Raw genomic sequence first — 22,892 nt, 5'->3', positions numbered from 1 at the left:
TGTTCTTACGGGCTACCCAGGGCTCTGCTCAGAGCTTCACATGCCTGATTCCAGCTCACATCCTCCCAATCCCAAGGTCAGGGTCATCCTATGCCTTCTCTACAGGTGGAAAAGCTGAGGCTTGGCGAGGCTTTGGACCTTGCCCAAGTCCCAGGCTAGGAAGGGCTGCAGGTGCGGTTTGCAGGTGGCCAGCCTCCAGAGCCCCCACCTCTGGAGCAGCAGCACCTCCTGGATGCAGTGTTACTGAGGTGAGGTGGTAGAGCCACTGTGCCTGGTGCTTGGCGGATGTCCACTTTCCATAGGCGGTGCTGTTGTGATTACTGTCATTCTGGTCATTGCCTCCACCGTCACTCTCTCTCCATCTTCAGCTTTCCTGAGCTCTTCCTTCCAGTTCCTTTTGTTCAGGCCTGGGCAAGTCTGAATTGGCTTTTACAACTTGGCACACATATATTTGCATATATATAGATGTGTATACGTACTGAATACATATATATAATCTGTATATTCATTCACTGGTTTTTAGTTTATCTACAGAGTTGTGCAACCATCAGCACCATCTAATATTAGAACATTTGTTTCATCCCCAAAAGCAACCTCATGCACCTTTACAGTCCTTCTTCATCCCCTCTCCCCCCGACAGTTAATTTTATGTCAACTTGACTGGCCAAATTAAACATTTTTTTCTGGTTGTGTCTGTGTGGGTTTTCCCAGATGGGATTAGCATTTGTTAAGAGGGTAGATCTCAGGTTAAATATTCTTACCACAAAACAAAAACAAAACAATAAAAAACAAAACCCCCACCAACAACAAAACAACCACAGGACACAAGGGAACCTTTGAAGGTGATGAATACGTTCATCATCTTGATTGTGGTGATGGTAACACAAATGTATACAAATGTCTAAACTCACTGAATTGTGGACATTAACCCTGTGCAGTTTTTTTGTATCCCAGTTGTACCAATGATAAGTTGTGGTGGTGTGTTTCTCTGATAAAATTGATGTGAGGAGTCAAAAAGGAAACATACCTGATGTGTCTGCCACATTGTAACAGTTTAGCATGTAAGCTGTTCCTGGAAGAGAGTTCCAGAAGAGGACTCTCACTAGCTCCTTTTACCGACGAGGAAGCCCAGGCTCAGAAAGGGGAAGTAAGCAGTTCCAGATCTTTCAGCAGGCTGGTGGTGCTGGGACCCAGGCGCACTGTCTTCTGGTCTTAGTGCTTTCCCTACCACATTGCTCCTGGAAGCAGCCTCTCTCAGGCCAAGGGATTTGTATGCCGATTTGGGAAGATTTTCCTGGAAATGCAGGAAAGGCAGCCTGCTTTCATCTCCTGGCACCATGCCAGGTGTGTAACGGGGAAATTAGACCAGTGGGTTACTGATCCCTTTTCATTCTAAGCTAATTACATCATATAGGGTATGAAGAGTGGCAGCCAGCTCTTCTAGGTGTTTCTAATGGACAGATGGAGGCTTTGCACTTAAATAGTTATGAATGGGTCAAGTCTGTGGAGTCCAACACCATGACCTCAAGAGACTTAATAAACAGAGACCATTTCTCTCTAGTGCTGCAATCTTAATAACTGTACAGATATTCTGGCTATATGTCTAAAGCCCTGAGTTTGTTCCTTATGGGTTTGCCACACAAAATAAGCTCTGTGCTTGCAGGAAGAGACTTTCGGGCAGAATTCATTTATTAAATCAACAAATCTTCATTACACATCTACTGTGTATTATGCACTAACCTAAAAGCCAACAATATGCATTGGATAGGACCAACCTAATCCCTGTCTGCATCAGTTCACAATACATTCAGTTGCAAACACGGACATCCTAAAATGGGGGCTTAAACAGATTGGGGTTTATTTTTACCTTCTAAAAGTATTTTGGTGGTAGGCGATTGAAGGATGGGGCAGGTGTTTCAACAATGCCGTTAGAGACTCGGACTCTCTATCTTTTTGGATTTGCCACCCACAAGGAGGTTTGTCCCCATGGTTGCAAGATGGCTGCTGTACTTTCAGATATCACATCTGTATTCCAGGTGGACCAAAAACCTTCTCCCAAGGTCTTTTTGCTTTTCTTGGAGTTTCCTTTCCCAACAGACTCTACCCCATCAGTCAGAAGTTTGTCACGTGCCCACCACTGGCTGAATGGTGTCTAGAAATGTGAAGGGGGAGTTGGATCAGGATGATGTTGGATGAGCTATCCTATAGTATCTACCATACTGCCTGAATGTCCAAAGGAGCAGCCAGACAGGTAGCAAATAACTTCCTTATTAATCATTAATTACTATTGGAGAATCTCAGTATATGTCTTTGGCTGGGTTTCTTTTGGATTAGACCCCGAGATAGGGATTCGAGGGCAAGTAATTTTATTTGGGGGGTGATCTTAGGACACACTGGTACAAGTGGGGGAATTAAGGTGGAGAAGGAAAGAAACCAACATAAGCTGTACCACTGAGCAGGTCACTGTGGTAGGCAGCTGGGGCTCACCTAGACTGAGAACCTCATAGCTTTGTCCACCTCTAAGGGGTGAGAGAGTTGGGGCTATTTATCTTCCCCACCCACCCATCCTTGGCTGTTCCTGCGGGCATTCCCTCTCCAGCAATTCCAGCCTTCTCCCCCAGGGAGAAAAGTCCTGCATGGAGAGTCACTGGGGTGTGTGGTTGGGTGCTGTGGGCATGAGCTGGGAAGTTGCATGCTGGAGGGGAGTGGTAGGGCATTCACCACACGTGAGTCAGCACATCATAAGAGACTTTAACCTATGCTGGGGTGTTAGTTAAACCCTTCCTGAAGAAGTAATTTCTGAGACCAAACAAGAAAAAAACAGTGGACCTTCAAGTGTCCCAGTTAAAGGGGGCAGCACGTGCAAAGGCCCAGGACAGGAAAGAATTTCACATGTTCAAGGACTGGGTAGGTGAGGCTGGTGAGGCAACTGGGGCCTCAGGGCTGCAGAATTGCACGGATCCAGATCTCTCTAATTAAAAAAAAAATGCCTCCTTTCCCATGATGCCTGGTGCTTCATAATGAGAGAGAGGTAACCATTCTTCCTGATGTCCTGATATCCTCCCTCCTTTCTGCCCTCCTTCTCTTTCTTTTAAAATATTTCCTCCTCCTTACATTCTTAGAGTGCACTCCCCCCACCTTGTCTCATTGTGCTCTCTCCATGTTTTAATAGTAACGTTGGTCTGACTTTGCATAGGTTACAACGTGCTTTTTACATCAGTCGTCAGCACACGCTCATCCCATCCTCTCAGAGTGCCCCTTCTGGGACTGATAGGTAGGAGCACCCCCATTTTACAGCTAAGGAAATGGAGGCTCAGAGAAAGAAGGCAACTTCTCTGGGCTCCCAGAGCCTGTCAGACACTGATTTAAGACTCAAAACCAGCCTCTGGGACCCCTACCCGACGCGTCCTCCACCACGCCAGGACCCGGCATGGTGCCCGGTGTGGCTTTAATTCTCAATGCTGTGGCTGGTTTGGGTTCTGCCTCAGAAGCCTTCCGATTTTATCATGCCTCTTCAGTTGATGGGCTGAGTAATGATATTGTCCAATGTTTGATGTGCTTCCATCTTCCTGAAAAACATTACAGTCTGTTTTCTTCAAGAGTAGCTGAGCACGATTAGGTAGATTATATTAAAATCCTCAGGAAAAACAGAATGTTCAAAACCAACAGAGTTGTCTTTGCGAAGGAAGCCTGGGAGAAGCCCTTCTTATGTCGGTGAGGGAAGTGGGATCTGGTGGAGGCAGGCACACAGGCTGGGTGTAGGGGCATCTGCTGTTTTGGTTTCCCTTCACCTCTTCTCCCCTTCTCCCGGTTCTGGTAATAGCACCTTGGTGTTCCTTTGAGGAGCCAGCTGGGTTTGCCAGATAAAATACAGGACACTCACTTAAGTTTGAACTTCAGATTGGATAGCAACAATAAAAACTTTTTTTTGTATAAGTATATTCCAAATATTGCATGGGACATACTTATACTACAAATCCATGCACTGCTTATCTGAAATTCAAATTTGACTGGGTGTCTTGTGTTTTTATTTGCTATCTTTGATAGCCATGACACCTCTTAGCTCAAATGTTGGAGTGAGACAGATCCACCCTACCTGGGCTCCAGGGGCAGGCAGGTGATCTAGACTTGGCCAGCCAATTCATTTTATCCCTCCCACCCACAGAGATTGGTCAGACCTGGGGATATCAGCTTCAATTTTGGAAATCTGGCTTGCACCGCTGAAAAAGAGGTTCTTTTTGTCGGGGTTGCTAATCTGTGAAAGACAGCCCCGGGGTGCAACAAATGAGAGTCTGGGTAAGAATGAAGCCAAGAGAGAGAAAAACAGCCGAGAGAAAGAAGAAATTCAACTTTAAAGACATCCTTGGGGGGCCTGGGACCAGCCTCATTGAATTTCACCTTCGTCTTGGCTCCCTAGTGCTGACGGAACAATTGAGCGCTGTTTTGATGATGTTGCAAGTGAAGATAACAGCAACAGTGGGGTGGAATTGAAAGCAAAGGTTTCAGTGGTGACGGTGATGGGAAAGATCAATCCTAATCATGTCCGTGGTGGAAAGAGTGACGGAATGGAATGGTGTGCACAATCAAGGGGAGGATATGTTCTTGCGGGTGATAGTTCTGTTCAGGGTGCTGCTGCGGCTGATTATGAAGGCGAGGAGGCCAATGATGAGTAAGATGGTGTTGGTAAGGAGAGGAAGGTAATAAGGAAAAGAGTATTTCACAGCCCCCGTCTATCACCAAGTCCTATCAATTCTGCCCTCCTTATTTTATTTTATTTTATTTTATTTTATTTTATTTTATTTTATTTTTTAAGATCTTATTTGCTTATTTGAGGGAGAGTGAAAGTGAGAGAGATCGTAGAGGGAGAGGGAGAGGCAGACTCTGAGCAGGGAGCCGGATGTGCGGCTCAATCCCAGGACCCTGAGATCATGACCTGAGCCAAAAGCAGAAGTGTAACTGACTGAGCCACCCGGGTGCCCCCTACCCTCCTCAATTTTAAAAGTTACGTACTCACGTCACTGTCTGTGCACGGCTGTCACCACCCTAGCCCAAGCCACTAGCAGCTCTTGCTGTTTCTACTGCTAACTGAACTCCTTGCTGGCCTTCGTGCCTCCCTATAGTCTATGCTCCATGCTAAAGCCAGTATGGACAGTGAAATTTCAAAAAATGCAAAAATGTAAAAAAAATGTGAATTCACTTCTCTGCTCAAACCCATTCAGTGGCTTCGACTAAAATCCTAACACTTAACATGACCTCAAGACCAACATGACCTGGCCCCTACCTGTACGCCAGTCTCGTTTCCCTCTACTTGCTTCCCTCTCACTGTGTTCTAGCTTGATTACTCACTCTTCTTTTGGTTTTTCTAGAATGTACCAAACCCTTCGTATAAGTCATCCCCTAGGCGTGAAATGCTTTTTCATCCTTTGAGTCTCAGTATCCATGTCACTTCCTAGGTTCCAAATCCAAATAACCTTCCCTTGTTACTTTCTCTCATGGCACCCTGTTCCGAGGACACTTTGTTTAATGATTCTCTTGCCAGTTAATCAGTTTTTGAGTCTTGGCACCATGTTTCTTTAAGAATGTGTCACAGGAGTGCTGCAGCTCCTAAGGCGAGTCATCTCCAGCATCTAGAATCTTCCTCTGTGGACCCCTGTGTGCCCTACAAACATGATTATTTTCTCTCTGTGTCCTGCTTTGAGAAGGCTGAGAAGCCTACACCGTGCACTTCGTAATGGCAGGGGCTGTGTTTGAGTTGCTCATGCCTAGATTCTCAACACAAGCTATAGAGTCTGGTACATAGCAGGCACTCAAGAAGTATTTCTTGAAAGAATGAAAGGTTTTATGGTGGTGAAGAAGATGGTGGAATTGATAAGGATGATGGTGATGATGATAGTGATGGTGGTGGTGATGATGGTGATGATGATGGTGGTGATGATGGTGATGATAATGGTGATGATAATAGTAGTGATGGTGATGTGATGGTGATGATGATAATAGTGATGATGGTGATGGTGGTGATGGTGGTGATGACAATGGTGATGATAGTGATGATGGTGATGGTGGTGATGATGATGGTGGTGATGATAGTGATGGTGGTGATGGTGATGGTGGCAGTGATGGAGGTGGTAGAACTGATAGACTGGCCTAGCCCATTGCTTTAAGCACTTTTATTAAAAAATGGATCTACCTTTTGCCTCTGTAGTCAACTTAGAAATATCAGCTGAAGGTGGATTTTGCAGGAAGGATAATTGGAACTGGAGGAAGAGGGATGTTGAAGACTAAACCCGGGGTAGGGACTATCAGGCTGAGGAGGCCCCACTGTCTTACTCCCCCAGCTTTCTGGGAGGCCGCTGTCCTGCAGTACAGCACCCACATCTCCAGCACCTGTCTGGGCGCTCCCCACGGAGGAGGAGGGGCGCACGTGGGGTGGGGGTGGGGGCTTGGGTGGTGAGGGAAGGCTCAGGGCACAGGGGGCTGGAAGGGGGAAGTCTAGGTCGTAGACTAGGACCTCCTGGTCCTAGAGCCAGGAGGGCTGGGGCAGAAAGGGAGAAGCAGGGCAGGCTGGGTCGTGGGGGGTGGGGGCGGGGGGGCTGTTCAGGAACAGTGGGGAGATGATCCGAGGGAGAGTCTGGGAGGTAAATGGGGGGTGGGAATGGAGGGCTGAGGTCGCGTTCAGGCTGGGGTGGGGTCTGAGGGAGGAGATTGAGGTCCAAGTGGATTGATGAACGGTCAGATGGGGGTCTGAAGGTGGAGGTGGAAGTCTGAGAGCGCAGGTATGGGATCTGAGAGTGGCGGTGGCACGGGAGGGCTGGGAGCCGTTTGGGAGGAGCGCGTGCAGGTCTGAGGGCGCAGGTGAGGGTCTGAGGGCGGAGCCAGGGCGAGAGGGAGGTCTTCAGGACCGAAGGCCCGGGCAGCTCCCAGTCCGGAGGCTCAGGAGGAGGAGCTGGGAGCCGCGGGCGGCGGTCTGCGGGCTGGGCTGCGCCATGCGGGTGCACCTGGGCATGCTGGCGAGCGCGGCGGCGCTGACCGGGGCGCTCAGCTTCGTGCTCTTGGCGGCAGCCATCGGCACGGACTTCTGGTACATCATTGACACCGAGCGGCTGGAGCGGGGCGGCCCGGGGGCGCGGGGCCGGGCGGGGCCCGCCAACCGCAGTCAGCTTGAACCTCTGAGCTCACACTCCGGCCTCTGGCGCACCTGCCGGGGTAAGGAGGAGCGCGGGGACCCTGCGCGGTGCCGCGCCCGCCCGGGACCTGTTGCTGGGTTCGCAGCCTTCCCCTGAGCCCCAAAGCACAAAACGCGGGGTCTGGGCCCCGGGCCAGGTGGGAAGAGGGCTCTGGAGTGGGGCCGGCTCCGGCCGCGGCTGCTCTGGTCTCCGCAGGATCCGCCCGCGCGGGGTGGCATCTAGGGTAGGCGTGGGGGTGAGACCGCGGGCTGGGGTCCCAACTCCAGGTCCACACCCACTGATTCTTCCGCCCCTCCAGTCCAGAGTCCGTGCGTGCCGCTGATGAACCCCTTCTGGCAGGAGAACGTGACCGTCAGCGACTCAAGCCGACAACTTCTCAGTGAGTCCGGGAAGGTGGGGATCGGGGGAGAATCCCAGGTCTGGACACCGGTTTTGGAGCTCGTTTCTGAAGAGCGGGGCGGCGCCCTGTGGAGGGGGCGGACGGCGGAAGAAGAGAGTGGCATTAGGAACAGGGGCCAGGCCTCTCTTGTGCCACAAGTCACATTATGTGGTTTAGGATTCATTCGACAAACGTTGATTGCAGGCTTCCTCTGCATCAGGCACCATGCTGATGATTAAGACCCAGGTCGTGCCCTCCAGGAGCTCACAGACTAGCTGTGGAGACAGATGGGGAAATGCGCAGTCACATTTCAGAGTGACAAGCAGCATGAGGGAGGGTGGGTGGGAGTCTGAAGAGACGCCTCAGGAGCTGAATGCTGAAAGAGAGGAGGTCTGAGCCCATAGACCTCAAGGCACATCCCATGTCAGCCTCTCAGACCCCATACCTGCGCTCTCAGACTTCCCCCTCTGCCTTCAGACCCCCATCTGACGCTTCATCCCTCCCAGTGGACTGCAAACTCCTCCCTCAGACCCCACCCCAGCCTGAACTCGACCTCAGCCCTCCATTCCCACCCTCCATTTGCCTCCCAGACTCTCCCTCCCATCACCACCTCCCCACTGTCCCCGAACACCCCCCGTGACCCAGCCTGCCCTGCCTCTCCCTTTCTGCCTCAGCCCTCCTGGATCTCCCCACACCACCGCCTAGACTCCCCCCTTCTAGCCCCATGTGCCCTGAGCCTTCCCTCACCTGCCCTTCCCAAGGCTCCCCCTCCTGCCCCACGTGCACCTCTCAGGGCTGAGAACAAGCACTTGGCAGTAGTGGGGATGCAGTAATATCTGTGGAATGATTCAAGAAAGGAGATCGGGGCAGAGAGCATCCCCCTCCCCCGGGGCCACTGGGTCTGTCCTGTTCAGGGCTGATTTCCCAGTGCCTAGCACTGTGCTTGGAACTCAGTAACAGTGGGAAGACTGAATGAGGGAAGCGAATGCGCTGAACAGACACTTCAGAAAGAAGGGACCTAAACATAATAGTTTGGTGAATTCACTGAGGCTGGCAGTGGCCCAGACGTGGAGCTAAATGCTTTCCATCTATGTCTTCAGTTAATCTCTACTGCTACCCTGTGAAGTTAAGTATCATCTCCATTATTACCTTCATTTTTCCAGCGAAGAAGCTGAGGCTCAGAGAAGTACCATAGAAAGAATGTGATAAGGAAGGGAGGGCTGAGTTCACAGACCTTGAAAAATGTGGGCTGCTTTTGATGGACTTGTTGAGGCTTGGGAACAAAGACCAAATCACTAGCATGGCCCATAAGGGCTGCCAGGGTGCTCTCCAGTTCCGATCTCCCCCTTGCTCTTTCTTCTCTGGCTATGCTGGCCTGGGGCCACTTCCTGAACCATGCCCAAGTTCCTTCTGCCACTGGGACTTTGCATATGCCATTTCCTCTGCCTGAAGTCTCCCCACTCCCATCCCACCAGCTTGACTTGGTCAGCTTCAACTCATAGCATAGGTTTTGTGATATTTTTTGAGTTAAAGTTTGACTCCCTCATTAGACCATGAGTTCTATGAGGACGGGGACCATCTCTGTCTTGCCATGGTTTGATGCCCAATATTTAGCACGGAACCTGGTGTGGGGTGGGGTCACAAGCCCACATTTGCTGACCCAGGTGTGAGAATGGGTACAAATTGTATTATGTTAGAAGCGGAACATATTTGTTAAATGAACGAATGAGAAAATAAGTGGAACAGAAGTCCAGTGGTGTGTGGGGAAATAGTTAATAATTGTCTTTCTGGGGGGAGGAGGGAGTCTTGATTTGAAGCATTTGCCAATTTCTATGGTGTAAACATTCCCACTGGGGTCAACTTCAAGCTATCAACATGATGTCATCTGGCTCCCCCAATTCCTAAAAACTTAGCAATTGTTTCTTACGAGCTGATATAACCCAGCTGCTACACCCTGCATAAGGTTCCCCTAGACACTTGACATATGTGGGAGGTTGAGGGAAGGTAGAGGTGCCATGAACTCTGTCCTCAGCCCCAAGCTGACTGGGAGTAATTTGGGGTGTTCTCAGAGCATTGTTGCAAGAATAATCAAGAGTTCCCACCCTTGACGTGAGGGAAATGAGAGTCAGATGCCAGCTCAGACCCTTCCCAGGATCCTCTGGGATCGTGGGACAGGTGTCTTCACCTCTGAGACTCAGTTTCCACATCTACCAAAATGAAATGTCAAAACCACAAGGAGGGTGTGGTCAGAGTTCCATAAACCAGCTGGCTGATAAAAGTGACCTTACCTGGGACCTCACATAGTGCCTGGTTGTTGTGGGATCTCTGTGTTGCATGAAAGTGCTGGACACCTAGTAAGTGCTCACTAAACACTAGTCTTTGCTATTCCTTCCAGCCTCCTTAGATGCAGTCCCATCTCTGGAGCACTGACCTTTCGCTGGGCTCGGTGCTGGCATTTAGCCGACTTATCACATCTCTGGGTAAACTTGATGACTGAATATAGTTGTCATTGGTCTGGCTTCTTTGTGAAACTTAATAATGCCAACAACCCTGTGTGCTCCAGGATTTTGAGAAACGGGCAAAAATCACATTCAGTCTGTTCATCTGTTCAGTGTCAGACCCAGGTCTCAGCCCCAGCTTCAGCGCCAAGAAGGCACGCAGCCTTGGGTGCGTTCCTATAGCTCTCTGAGCGTAAGTTCCTGTGTGGGCAAAGTGAGGCTATCAGTCACCTCTCTTCATAAGGATATGGCGAGGATGCAATGGAAGAGTGTATTTAAAGACCCCAGTGGTGCCTGGCCTCTGTAAGTGCGCCTTGAGTGGGAGCTGCTATTATTACCATTATATCATCCAAGAAAGAGCAGCTTGCCCCTTCAGACCACATGCTCGCTGCACACCACCCCCAGAGGGAGAGTTTTCTCAGAATCTCTTTATCCCCAGAACGAATTTTGAATCTTGTCCAAGCCCTTTTGTTATGTGAAGACGTTTTATTCCTTTGAGGACCTGCGCTGAGGTCACAGAGGAGAGAGGACAGTTGTCAAAGCAGCGTGTTCTCCGAGCCAGCCTCCTAGACAAATCCCAGTGGGGGTGTATGGAGAAGAACTCTTGAATTTTCCTGCAAGAAACCCCAAGCAGAGAGACCACTCCAGGGCCCACTAAAAACCCAGCTTGCTTGGATGTTTTGTTTTCCAGATTAGCTCTGGGGATGTCATGGGTTTGATTCCCTGGCCAGGGACTGGAATTACTTTTGGTGGAGGAGGAGGGGATCATCAAATTCAGTACCATGTTGAAAAAAGAGCCTCGATCTAGGAATAACCAGGCTAGCTGTATCAACCAGAAATCTTTTGGTGAAACGCAAATCATCCTTATTTAAACAAGAAAAGGAATTCCCCGTTCATGGAACTGAAAAGTGTGCTGGGGATCCAGAGAATTAAACTCAATTTCTTTCTTCTCCTCTCTGGGCTTTGCCTCTGTTTGGGTCCTGCTTTCAATAAACCCTCTCTAGTCTTAGCAACCCAAGCAGAAGGGAGGCTCTCAACTTCCCAAAAGTCTGCAGAACTTCCAAGTAGGCTTTGTGTTGGACCAGATTGGATCATATGCTCAGGGCTGAGCCAATCCTTGTGGCTGACGGGATGGGATGTGCTGATTGGCCGGAGTGAGCCACGCTGCTTGTAACAAGGGGAAGGAGTAGGGCCAGTCCCATCATAGATAAGGCCCCCACATCTTACCAGGTGTGCCTTCTGGCCTGTATCCTGCTTCCATAAACAGGCTGCTCTGAGATGAAACAACATCACGTAAGCAAAGTGCTTAGCATAGACACATAGTAGGAGCTCAATTAATGTCTCCTGCTCTAGGTCCCATTGCCTCCCTGAACCTCAGCTTCTCATCTGTAAAATGGAGCTAATCACAAGAGACTCGTTTCCTTACTTAGTACATATGTATTTCACTCCTAGCTCTGGGCTAGATGGAGGGCATAGAACATGACAAGACAGGTGTGGAGCTTGCCCACACAGAGCTTAGAGTCTAGTGCAGGAGACAGATAGTAACCACATGGACCAATGAGTAAATAAAGGTAAACTTGTTTCCAGTAGCATTAGGTGTAGCAAAGGGGATGAAACAGGGTCACACATAAAGAAGGATGGTGGAGGAACCTTCCAGTGGCACGGTTGAAGGGCAAGAAGAGGAACAGCCAATGTTTACGGGACAGTCTCTGCATCCCCCATGCTGTCCTGAGGGCTTTGCATCTGTCAATGCACTTCATCTTCGTAACAATTTATGAGGCAGGTATTGTTACCATCCTTACTTTTCAAATGACAAAACTGAAGCACAGAGAGGTTAGTAAGTTATCAAAGTTTGCACAGTAACGGGTAGATCTGGGATCTGGAGCCAGGTGGTTTCTGCCCTGTGGGAATGATGCGACAGGGAGTAGAATTCCAGTGTAATGTGGGTGTGCTGAGACCGAGGCCCTGGCAGGCCAGAAGACGAGCTCCTCGCCTGTTTCCTTGGTTCCGAGTTCCCCATCCTATGCTGCCTCTTCCAACTGGGCATCAGAGATTTGAATTACAGGGTGGAAGGGTAGGAGCAGAGCTGAGCTGTAGGATTGAGGGTGGGGTGTTCCAGAGACAGCTAGAAGGCTGGTGTTTCTGGAGGCAGCACAGAAAGTGCTTCTTACCGGGACCTTGGGTCCTAGAGAGGTCAAACGCCTAGCCCAGCATAGCCCAGCAGTGTCTTCTGAGGAGACGAGGTTGGAAAATCACAAGATTGGGTCTCCGGTCTCTCTGGGTACCGGGCTGTTGCAGTGGTGTGGAAAATTAAAACCAGCCCTCCTACGATGCTTGGTGCTGATTGCAAGAGAGGAGATGGTGGGGGAGAGAAATAAAGGGATTGGGGACATAATGGGATTCAGAGTGGTCTGAGTCCAGGAGGGAATTCTCAGTGTGATTCATGCATAGCTGTGCGGTAGGTGGGGAGGGAAGTGGGGGGCACCGGGGTCTCAGCATCTCTGGGCATGAAGGCCTGGGCTTTAGGCTGCCTCTCAGGTGCCTGTTGAAAGTCAAGTACACACTTTAAACAAATAAAGAAACAGAAAATTCATACTCGATGTAATTCCACTTCTTGGGATCTATGCTGTGAGGTTTCTAAGAGTCTCACCTTAACCATTTCTGTAACAGTGGAGAACAAGATATAGCCTTGGTGCTCATGGGTGGAAATATGGCTAAGCGTCTCCATGTGGTATGTCCATTGGAAGATTTTGTAGTCCGTAAAGAGAATACACTAATGTGCATGAAAGACCAAGAAATACTGTGGAGTGAAAAAAAAAAACCAAGTTACAGAGTGTTATGGGCACGATGGCATGGACGGTCCAACGCATTCTGTTTTCAGATGTTGAAGTGTGACCAGCTGTGCCCTTTAGAATTAGAGAAGCAGGTAAATACGTAAGAAAGTATGAATATATGGGGACAAGACTGGAAGTATGTGTGTCCAAGCATTTTCAAGAGGTTCGCAATGGGGAGGAGAGGACAAAGGAGGAGTTGAGGTGGTGGCTGCATGGGTTTTGTTTTCATTTCTTCTGAAATGAATGCTATCATGTCTGTTGTAACGCAAGCCCCGAGGAGGACTGCCCTAGTGGTTGGATTTCTCTGTAGTGTGGCTCTTGGAACTACAGGAGCCCTGCCCACTTCTCCAGCAGCAAGAGCTGGGGCACATGCGTCCTTCCAGATATCTCCTGCCCCCGGGCCTTGGCACATGCCGTCCCCTCGTTCAGGAATACCTGCGCCCATCTGACCTTGAAGCTGAGACCTCCTCCCCTTGTCCTGAAAGCCCTTCCTAATTTCCAGGGGAAATTAGGGTTAGACACCCCTTGTCTACCATCCCGCCACCCTTTTGTCATCCTCTTTTGCTGTTCCATCCCAGCTCTGAGACTTGACACCTGTACCTTCTTGAGCAACTGACCTCAGTACCTTGAACCTCATTTTTCTCATCTGTGAAATGGGCATTAAAATTCTTACCTGGTAAGAGCCCAAGGTGCTTGAGGGCAAGAAAGAAACAGTTATTCTCACATTTGGGGCTCGTAACAGCTTGGCAAAGTCAGGGCCCATGGTCCAATGGACAGGGGAGGAAACAGAAACAGGCTTTTGGGAGGTGATGAACATTCGCTTGGTAAGAGGTGGCGTCAGGATTTGAACCTAGGTCTTTGCTTGTTGTAGAGTCCTGCTTTTTCCGTATCACAACAATGTATCTTGGAGCACTCGAAGGGATCGAAGATGCAACCCCAGTTCTCAGAATGACTGCATTCTGGTCACACCCCAGATTCTAGAACAAATATTCACCAAAATGCAAACATTGACTTCCTTACCAGGCATGATAAGGACTGACTATTTCTGAGCCCTTCTATGGTTTGACCATAGAGACAGTGTGACATTTTCGCCTTTGGGAAATGGTTCGTGAGATGCCCTGCTTTTGTCAGCACTTCTGAAGTTTTCTTTAAGAGCACAGCGATTACTTCACTAACCACCCCCAGGGCGTCCTGAGCTTGCTAGTGTTGTGGGACTGGAAGCCTGGTTTTCCCATTGAGCAGTTCTTTGAACAGTGTGAGGATGGGAGAGTCACGATCACTGTTTCCTTGGCGTGAACATCTTTGCTTGCTCTTGGGTTTGCTGTTCCCTTTGCTTGCAACAAAGTTGTTTTGTTTTGTTTTGTTTTGTTTTGTTTTGTTTTTCTCAACAAAATATTTTTGAATTGAAAGGTTTCTTGCCCTTGGGCACAGATTGGCCCTCAATGAAAAAAAAGCCCGTCAACATTTATTATTATTATTATTATTATTATTATTATTATTATTATTAATTCTATATAGTAATCTTAGGTACCATCTGTCGAGCTCCTCCCATAAACACTGGAGCGGATTAGAAGGTGTCAACACCCACCCCCCCAAAAAAAAGATTTGTCCATGTCCTAATCCCTGGTACCTGGGGATGTGACCTTATTTGAGAAAAGTATCCTTGCAGGTGTAATTAAGTTTACGATCTTGAGATGAGATCATCTTGGATTAGCTGGGTGGGTTAACTGCATTCTATGACAAGGGTCCTTATACGAAAAGGAGAATGAAGTTGGGGGCAGAGACTGGGAATGACACAGCCACCAGCCCGGTGGTGGTTGCCAGCATCCTTGGGAGGTTGGAGGAGGCAGGGAAGGCTCTCCCCTGGAGCCTCTGGAGGGGAGTGCCATCATGGGACACCTTGAGTTTGGACTTGTGGCCTCCAGGACTGCCGAGTACACGTTTCTGTAGGAGACACCCGGTTTGTAATTTGTGATGCCACCCCAGGAAACGAATTGCAGTTACCTTTATCCAAAGCAGTGCCCCCCACTCCCTGCCTACCCCGTTTTCCTGCATCGTCATGCTGACTTCCTTCATGAGACCTCCCAGCCTGTGACTTTGTTTCCCTGCTCGTCTGTCTCCTGCCCTGGACCCTGGTCTCCAGGGTGGTGGGGACTAGTCTGCTGCGGTGTCCCTGGGCTCTATGGCAGAGCATGGCCCTCATTCGGGGCCCATAGGTACGTGTTTCCAAACGCGATGTGGTTGGAAATGGGTACAGTACTCACAATCAGTCTTCATGCGCCATGTCTACGGTCCGAAAATAACAAAGAGCAAGGTGCACATGCACACACACACACACACACACACCATGAAAATCTAAGCCAAACTTCGGCAGGAGATTTTACAACTCTCCCACGGGAAGCCTGTTCTTACCCAGACATTGAATTGAATGTGTATGTCAAGTCAGCTCACTGCAAGTCTGGGGAACTCACACGTGGCGCTGCTGGCTGGGGCTGAGCCCGCTCCAGGAAACCTCATTAATTTCCAAATGAGGAATGATTTCACTTCCCAGCCATAGTCTGGAGGCAACGCCATACAGGGGGACAGATCTTCCAGGGCCAGGTTTTCACCCCAGCTGTTGTGCTTTCTGGCCCGAGATTTTTCTAGGAGGGAAGGAAGGAAAGGAGGAAGGGAGGGAGGGAAAGGAAGGAAGGAAGGAAGGAAGGAAGGAGGAAGGAAGGAAGGGAGGAAGGACGAGCCTCTTGTCTCCCTGACTTAACTGAGGTTGGTGGCATTTACAGGGTTGAGGACAAAGTGACTTGGTCCCATTGGAAGTCGGGCTGGGTTCTTGTCTCCATCACTGTTATTACTGGCAGGGTTATGATCTATCTAGCACTTACTCTATGGGACGTGGTACCTGCATTTATGCTTTTCCTTGTTACCCCGTCATCTTCATGCACACTGTCCTGATGGTAATCATGTTAGCCACATATTATTGCCTCCTTTTCACAGATGTGGAAACGGAGTTTCTGCCAAAGTAAGAGACACGCCCAGGGCCCCAGAGTCAGAGCCCAAATTCGAATGTGGAGTACTTGACTTGAAGTCCGTGGTTTGAACCCCTGTGAGGTCATCTCTCAAACTTCTTGGTTTCTTTTTCATTTCTTAGAAACTGCCATATTTTCTTGCCTTAGAGAAACACCATCTAGCTCTTAACTAATTAATGAGGTTGATGAATACCTGTTGGGCACATCACCATCACCATCCCCATTGGGCTCTACTGGAAACTCAGGGATACAATCATATAAGAGGAACGTGTTCAAGGAACCTACAGCTTAACAGGAAAGAGAGAAGAGGGAGCTGCCCTCCACACTAGGTAACAGACGCTAGGCTAGGGCGACTGTGGGGAGCTAAGGGGGCGCAGAGCAGACTGTGGACGTGGGTGTAAGGGAAGAAATGAGCTGGACTTGCTCTCAAGAGCAAGAGTGAAGTATTTATTTTCATACCTATCTTGCTGCCAAAAGGACTGAAAGAGGCTTAGTGCCCAGCTCATGGTAAATGATCAATAAATATTTGGTAAACGAATGGCTGGTGACAAAGAACTTCGCAGTTGTTTCCCTTTCTGCTTTGGCTGCTGGGAAGCTCAGAGCCAAGATGGCGGCTAATGTTGAGATCTTGGCATCCTGAGACCCCAGATTTCTTCCATCCCACTCTCTCCCATCTCCACCCCAATTGACTTTCATGTAACTCCTTTTCTACTTTCTGGTTTTGTAATGTAAGTTCTGATCATGCCTTGTAGTGTAACTTGCTTCTGACTCACCAGCTATCTGCAATTTGGGGACAGGGAAGGGGGGTAGGGGATGTTCTTTCTCTGGCCTCCCTCCTCTCACCTGTTTATCCCTCACCCACCCCCTCTCCAGTCACTGTTCTCATCAATGGAACTCAGAGCACATATTCCCCACGCGGTGTTGGGTTACCGTGGAGGGAGCTGGGCAGGAGCCGGGGAGGGAAAGCTGGAAGCCAGTGGGCTGGACAGCCTAGGATGGGGAAGCAGGACAGGCAGAGAGCACCAGAGGGACGTGGGGGAACTGTACGTGGAGGAGGAAAGGCAGGGTTGGGTCTTTAGGAAATACTTGGGTCTTGAGAGCAGGGGCTGCTTTCAGTGTCTGGGGAGCGAGGGGCTGGGTGTGCTTGGGGCTGGCCTGATACGGGCAGCGTTGCAGAACTCGAACTCCCTGCTGAGTCCCTGGAACCTGTTTAGTCTCCACTCCCAATCCACCTCTGTAATACTGGTGCCCCCCGATCCCCGAGGCCAGACCTGCCCCGGCTCCAGGCCACGGTATGCCTCTGACTCCGCTGCCTCTGCTCCGGTCCAGCGGGCATCTCACACTGACCGAGCCCCAAACCCAGTGCTTCCTCCCTCATCTTCCCACCTGTGCAGACGGTGGCGCATCCGTCCAGTGCTCAGGCCCCACATCTCACTGCTTGTCTTGCCCCTCTTATTCTCACACCTGAAACACCGTTGCCCATTTTGTCTTCAGAATATACCTGGAATCTGACCCCTTCCCAGCGGCCCCGGCTCACCTTCATCCTTACCAGGGTGATGGCAATAATGCCCCATGGTCTTCCTGCTCCATGTCTCTGTTTTCTCTGGCAGGCTGGGTGGCTCAAAACCCCAGAAGTGTATTGTGCCACAGTCCTGGAGGTCAGAAGTCTGAAATGCAGGGGTCCGTGGGGCTGGCCCTCCCGGAGGCTCCGAGGAAGAATCTGGTCCCTGCCTCCCTGGCTTCTGGTGGGGGCGTTGATCCCTGGAGGCCCTTGGCGTGGGGCCATGTCCCTCCAGCTCCGTCCCCCATCTTCACTGCATCTTCTCTGTGCTCTCGCCTGCCTCCTCCCAAGGCAGTAGTGATTGGATTTGGGGTTCCCTCAACTGCAGATGATCTCACGTGGAGACCCCTCACTTCATTCCATCTGCAAAGACTCTGGTCCCAGATGGGGTCACCTTCAGCGGTTCCAGCCAGACAGGAGCTTGGGAGCCCCTGGCTGTCCCCTGCCCCCCTCTGCTGTCTCCTCTCGGTATAGCAAGCAGCGCTGTCTTGAGAAACACAAGTTAAACTGCGGGATTCTCTTGCCCCAGCTGCCTGAGTTCACAGTCCTGTGCGTGCTGCTCTTAGCTGTCTGCCTTCGTCTCCTGCAACCCCTCTCCCCCATGCTCTCTCCACGCCGCCCCTGCCAGCTTCCCTGGATGCCTCCCTCCCACCAGGCACAGGCCCTGCTGGAACTCTGCACCTGCTCTTCCCTCGGCCCCCCATCCCACCCTTCCTGACCTTCATTCTGCAGGCTGCCTCTCTCACCTGGGGGTGGGGGGAGGCTCTGCGCGAATGTCACCTCCCCCGTGAAGCCACTGCCCCAGCCCCTTCTGTACCATGTGCACTGCCCTCCCCAATCACTTGTCACCATCTCTCAACTCTGTCACTTACTGATCTGTTCAACTGCTGGACTCTACTCACAAGAGTACTGAGGAAACATGCTGAGTGAATACACGAGCGAACACAGCAGTACCCGCCTCGCAGGGAGTGTGAGGACGTGTGCTTGTGCGACCCGAAGCCTGGCACAGATGAGCCTCCACACCTGTTGTTACCTTCAAGAATTAGTTTATCTTACTATTGAACACTAGTCGATACACAGTGTTAGTTCAGGGGTACAACACAGGGATGGGACAATTCTACGCATTGCTCAGTGCTTTTCACAACAGGTGTATTCACCAGTCGTCATCGTGCAACGTTCTAACAGGATTCCTGACTACATTCGCTATGCTGTACTTTTCATCCCTGGGACTTATGTATTTTATACCTGAAAGTGTGTATGTCTTCATCCCCTTTATCTGTGTCACTTATCTCCCCACTCTCTCTGCTCTGGCAAATGCCAGTTTATTCTCCATATTTCAGAGCCTGTTTTCTGTTTGCTTGTTTGTGTGTTTTGTTTTCTGGATTCTGCGTATCCGTGAAATCATACAGTGTGTGTGTGTCTTTCTCTCTCTGACTTGGTTCACTTCCATAACGGAATATTACTCAGCCATGAAAAAGAGTGGGATCTTGTCATTTGTGACATGCTGTTACATCATCATCATCAGACATGGTAGTAACAGTGGTGTTATTTTTTTTCTCCCAGCATCTGGGGGCTGGCCCATAGGTGGTGATCAGTAAGTGTTTGTTGATTGACTGAAGGTTGTTGGTAACGCTCCTCTGCCTGCTGTCCTCCCCTCTCTTCTAAGCCATGCACGGGACCTTTGTGATTCTGCTGCCGTTCAGCCTGATCCTGATGGTGTTTGGGGGGATGACAGGGTTTCTGAGCTTCCTCCTCCGAGTCTCCGTCCTCCTTCTGCTCACAGGGACCCTCTTCCTCTTTGGAGGTAGGTGCCCCCCTTGCACGGTGTGTGAAGTCTCCAGAGGGGCTGCACATGAATCCTTAGTCAAGGGGGGGCGGACATCCTCTCTGGGGCTCGGTTTTCCCATCTGTGACATCACAGCCAGAAGGGATGAATGGGTCCCAAGAGAGAAGCCGAGGGTGGGAGCAGGTCCTGAGGATTGTTTTGCGGTTTCACAGATGGCCGTACAGCTTCTGCTTGAGGGCTGCGGGCTGCGGGCTGGCAGGAGACCCTCGCTCTCTCATGCGCCTCTGCCCTTCTGACACATCTTGCTTTGATCGATCGATCTATTTTTTTAAAATATTTTATTTATTTATTCGACAGAGATAGAGACAGCCAGCGAGAGAGGGAACACAAGCAGGGGGAGTGGGAGAGGAAGAAGCAGGCTCATTTCGGAGGAGCCTGATGTGGGGCTCGATCCCATAATGCCGGGATCACGCCCTGAGCTGAAGGCAGACGCTTAACCGCTGTGCCACCCAGGCGCCCCTGATCGATCGATCTATTGATCGATTGATTACACCAGGTAATGCCTGGGTTAATCCCATTTGTTTGGCAGAGCAGAGGCTTTCAAAGATGGGATCCAGCACAGGGCTGATGTCCCTGCTTCTTGTGGGCTTGAAATTGTCCTTCCTCAGACACAGAACAGGAACAGAGGTGATGCATACACTTGGGGTCCAAAGAGGAAAAAAAACAGAAAAATGTCTGGAGGTGAAAATAGTGTGAGGCTCAGATGTCCTCCGACCTCTGCTATTACTAACATTGGCATTAAGAGTTTACCCAGGGACTAATTCTCGAAACCACTCTGCCCGCTCAGACTGTCTGTGGTGGCGGGAAGTCGAACCCACGCTGTGCCGTGCGGGAGCCTCGAGCCGGGCTGCAGAGCACTTGGCGTGGGGCAGATGCCCGGGAGGGCTGAGATACTCGCTTACATTAATTTCATTTCGGTTGAAATAGCCCCCTGTGACCGGCAGTGTGATTGCTGGAGCTCACAGCCCATCGGGCGAGACGGACATTAGTTAAGCAGTTTCACCAACAAATGCACAATTTCAGTTCTGACCTGACGGTGCCAGCGTGTGGTGCTGTGAAACCAAGGGGGGACGTGACCTACTCGGGGAGGTCCCAGGATTGAAGCGTGAGCTGAGATGTGGGGATGGATAGGAGTTTCTGGTGGCAGGAGGGAAAGGGAAGGGAAGGGAGGGTGCACTGGGTAGGGGACCAGCATGGGCAAAGGCCCTGTGGTGGGAGGGGCATGGATGTCTGGAGCCCTGGGGTTTGATCTGCTCTCCTTTGCCTCCCCTGCAGCCTTGGTGACCCTGGCTGGAATTAGCGTCTACATCGCTTACTCGGCTGCCGCCTTCCGGGAGGCGCTGTGTCTCCTGGAGGAGAAGGCCCTCCTGGACCAGGTGGACATCCGCTTTGGCTGGTCCCTGGCCCTGGGCTGGATGAGCTTCATCGCTGAGCTGCTCACCGGGGCAGCCTTTATGGGGGCGGCCCGCGTGCTCAGCCTGAGACAGAGGCAGGACCAGGCCATATGAGCCCGATACCTGGACTGGTGGGAGGCAGTGGCCTGGCCTGGGGCCCCAAGGACCCATCCTGTGGGCTGTAGCCTCCTCTTCCTCAAAGGCCACCAGTGGTGGCCAGTGGGCCAACCCAAGGACTGCTGTGGGCTGAGCTCTGGGCCTGGCTGTCATCTCCCTGCTGTGTGTGCTGCCTGGTGTGGTGTGTCTATGTTTTCTTGCTCGTGTGTGTCCCCATGGGCTGCAGGAGGCCGTGGGAATGCAGAACCCACCTCACCCGAAATAACAAAACAGCCCCTTGATCATAACCAGTACTTTCTGGATGGCAGCCCCTGTGGGCCTCCTCTGGTTTCATTTCAGTCCTCACCCCCGCTCATTGCATCCGCACCCCTTCTTTGCTAAGGACATGGAAGACCAGAGAGGTTAGGCAAGCTGCACAAAGGTGCACAGCACGCTGGTGGTATATTCCTCGCTCCAAGAACAGTGCTCAATCCCTTACCACAGCTTTCCCGAGCAGGTTCAGCGGGCTGGCTGCAGCATGATTGCTGTGTGGGGGTGCTGCACCCAACTCTGGGCCTCAGGCCTCACAAGACCTGGAGCCCCCGCCTGGGGCACAGTGTGAAACTGGGGGACAAGAGCAGAAATCTGGGCTACTCACCAACCACGTGGTGCAAATGTCACCCCCCCCCCACCTCAGCGAGGTGCATGCTCGTCCCATCCACAGTCCCAAGCACGACGGGCCGTTACTCTGAGCAACGATTGTCAGTGATCAGGGGCTCAGTACTGCAACATGAAATAGTCATCCCAAACATGGAAGCCCCGCCGAGCTTTCTGGGGGGCTGGCGTGCTGGTCCCCTCTCTCTGTCGCTTCAGAGACTGTGGGGAGAGCCCACAGCAAGCTCACCACCAGCAGGAAAAACAATCAGCAAGCTTGAGATTCGCAAGAAGGAATCAACAGCCAGACTCACCCAAAGAGGAAAGAAGGGTCAGCAGACTCACAACTAGTAGAGAAGAATATCCTCAAACACAGAGTCGTAACTCCTGGACCCAAGCGCCACCTGTCAGTCCTCATCTCACACCTGTCATAGAACTAGTTTCCCCGTGAACGTGTTGACTGAGCCTGCTTCCCTGGCCTGAAGTCCAAGACTGGCGAGATTCAGACTTGCCGGGCAAGCAGGACGAGGAGGGTCCTGTACCCCCGAAGAAGGCCCATTAGCAGATCTCAACCCTCAATGGAATTCAAAAAATGTGCAGGGGCTACGTGGGGCCAGTGAAATCTGTCTCAGAGTGGGGTCTGAGCATGGCTAGCATTTGAACAAATCTCAAGACAGGGAGGGGCCTGGCCTCTGGTTTACCCCAGTGCACCTCTGACTTTTATGGGGATCTTGTGAAAATGCAGGTTCTGATTCAGGAAGGAGGTGGGGGTGGGGCCTGCAATTCTGCGTGTCTAACAAATCTCCAGTAGGGAGGTTCTGTAAAGTCGCTTGCATGCTCACACTCACGTGCACACACGCGTGCACGCATGCACACACAGGGTCTTCTGTGCTTCATGTGGCAGGGTTTTTAGGTTGCTTCTGCACCAGCAAAATAGAGGTGTGAAATCCATGGTCATGGGCTGAGTCCTGGTGATGCCATTAGCTGTGTGGCCTCTGTGGGTCTGGGTGGGGGATGGCGCCCATCTCCTTGGCCCTTTGGCATTGAGTGTTCTCCAGGGAAGCCTGGCTCCTTTTGGGCAAACGGAAGTCTGGGTGTGACGTGGGCTTTTCTCGGTATATGTGGTGGGGGTGGGTCTAGGATATGAAGTGAAAGATTCCCATGGAGCTCGCTGATGGGGCCATCTTCAGGGACTAATTGTATTCCTTCCTCCCTCCCCCAGAACATTCCATCCCTCCTTTCGTCCTGGTGTTCTTTTTTTTTGTTTGTTTTTTGTTTTTGTTTTTTTTTTTAAAGATTTTATTTATTTATTCAACAGAGATAGAGACAGCCAGCGAGAGAGGAAACACAAGCAGGGGGAGTGGGAGAGGAAGAAGCAGGCTCATGGCGGAAGAGCCTGACATGGGGCTCGATCCGACAACGC

General features: G+C 50.9%; 1 protein-coding gene across 2 annotated transcripts; it reads left to right on the top strand.

Annotated features, from left to right (window-relative positions):
• The first annotated feature begins 6,983 nt into the window (after positions 1-6,983).
• Positions 6,984-20,833, top strand: TMEM114 (transmembrane protein 114). Of its 2 annotated transcripts, XM_026520361.2 has the most exons (4): positions 6,984-7,203; positions 7,483-7,563; positions 19,146-19,283; positions 20,601-20,833. In XM_026520361.2, exons 1-4 carry the CDS (start codon positions 6,984-6,986, stop codon positions 20,831-20,833), a joined length of 672 nt encoding a protein of 223 aa, XP_026376146.1. The 2 variants fall into 2 exon arrangements, with proteins under 2 accessions (XP_026376146.1, XP_044247537.1); XM_044391602.1 differs by lacking the exon at positions 19,146-19,283.
• Positions 20,834-22,892: the final 2,059 nt, after the last annotated feature.

The sequence above is a fragment of the Ursus arctos genome, unplaced genomic scaffold, assembly GCF_023065955.2.
Source record: "Ursus arctos isolate Adak ecotype North America unplaced genomic scaffold, UrsArc2.0 scaffold_2, whole genome shotgun sequence".
NCBI lineage: Eukaryota > Metazoa > Chordata > Mammalia > Carnivora > Ursidae > Ursus > Ursus arctos.
This window is presented reverse-complemented; position numbering and strand designations above follow the sequence as displayed.

Bases quoted from the DNA above. Each gene is read 5' to 3' on its own strand.
- TMEM114 (XM_026520361.2), top strand. From the start codon at position 6,984: ATGCGGGTGCACCTGGGCATGCTGGCGAGCGCGGCGGCGCTGACCGGG. The intron at 7,564-19,145 runs GTGAGTCCGGGA...CTCTCTTCTAAG, and splicing joins CTCAAGCCGACAACTTCTCA to CCATGCACGGGACCTTTGTG. The intron at 19,284-20,600 runs GTAGGTGCCCCC...CCTCCCCTGCAG, and splicing joins GACCCTCTTCCTCTTTGGAG to CCTTGGTGACCCTGGCTGGA.